This window comes from Epinephelus moara, unplaced genomic scaffold, assembly GCF_006386435.1.
Source record: "Epinephelus moara isolate mb unplaced genomic scaffold, YSFRI_EMoa_1.0 scaffold3859, whole genome shotgun sequence".
NCBI classification, from domain to species: Eukaryota; Metazoa; Chordata; class Actinopteri; order Perciformes; family Serranidae; genus Epinephelus; species Epinephelus moara.
In genome coordinates, this window is record NW_026081603.1 from 1098 (window position 1) to 2266 (window position 1169).

The window sequence follows — 1169 nt, forward strand, 5'->3', positions numbered from 1 at the left end:
AGTAATGCATTATGCCCCTCTTTCAATCCAGGCAGCTCCACACCACCACCAACTTCCTCCTCCTCTCTCTGGCTGTCTCAGATTTCATTGTGGGCCTTCTCATGTTCTTTGAGATTTTCCTCACAGTCGGCTGCTGGTTCTTCGGTGACATCATGTGTGTCCTGCATCTGTATCTATCATATATCATTACTGCTGCCTCAGTAGGAAACATGGTGCTCATATCAGTTGATCGTTATGTAGCCATTTGTGATCCTCTGCATTACTCCATCAAGGTCACTGTGACAAGAGTTAAAATCTGTATTTGCCTTTGTTGGATTGGTTCTGTTCTACATAACAGTCTGGTAATGATGGATAACTTAAAACAACCAGGCAGGTATAATTCCTGCTCAGGAGAGTGTGTGGTTGTCATTAACAACATTGCAGGAGTTGCTGACCTGATTTTAACCTTTATTGGTCCTGTCACTGTCGTTATAGTTTTGTATATGAGAGTATTTGTGGTGGCTGTGTCTCAGGCTCGTGCCATGCAGTCTCATATTGCAGCAGTCACACTTCAACATTCAGTGAAAATAACTGCTAAGAAATCTGAGATGAAAGCAGCCAAGACTCTTGGTGTGGTTGTATTTGTGTTTCTGACATGCCTTTGCCCATATTTCTCTTCTTCTCTTGCAGNTATTTGTGGTGGCTGTGTCTCAGGCTCGTGCCATGCAGTCTCATATTGCAGCAGTCACACTTCAACATTCAGTGAAAATAACTGCTAAGAAATCTGAGATGAAAGCAGCCAAGACTCTTGGTGTGGTTGTATTTGTGTTTCTGACATGCCTTTGCCCATATTTCTCTTCTTCTCTTGCAGGCCAGGACAGCTTGTTTGGTGTGACCTCTGTGCCCATAGAAACCTGGCTGTTCTATTTAAATTCTAGTCTCAACCCGATGATCTATGCTTTTTGCTACCCTTGGTTTTTAAAATCTATTAAGCTCATTGTAACATTTAAAATATGTCAGCCTGACTCCTGTGATGCCAACATATTATAGTGGGAGACTGTGGCTGAATCCAAGTGTCTCCCCACTAGACTTGCAGATTGAGCTCTCATGGACTTCAGTTGTACTGCAACATGTCTATTGTGATCATGTCAAGTCCGCGAGGGCGCAAGACTTCAAGGCTGTAAAAGCTG

General features: G+C 43.2%; 1 protein-coding gene across 1 annotated transcript; it reads left to right on the plus strand.

Annotated features, from left to right (window-relative positions):
* The first annotated feature begins 11 nt into the window (after nt 1-11).
* On the plus strand, nt 12-1029 carry LOC126387361 (trace amine-associated receptor 13c-like). Its single transcript, XM_050039895.1, has 2 exons — nt 12-488; nt 670-1029. The coding sequence occupies exons 1-2, from the start codon at nt 12-14 to the stop codon at nt 1027-1029; spliced, it is 837 nt and encodes a 278-aa protein (XP_049895852.1).
* Nucleotides 1030-1169: the final 140 nt, after the last annotated feature.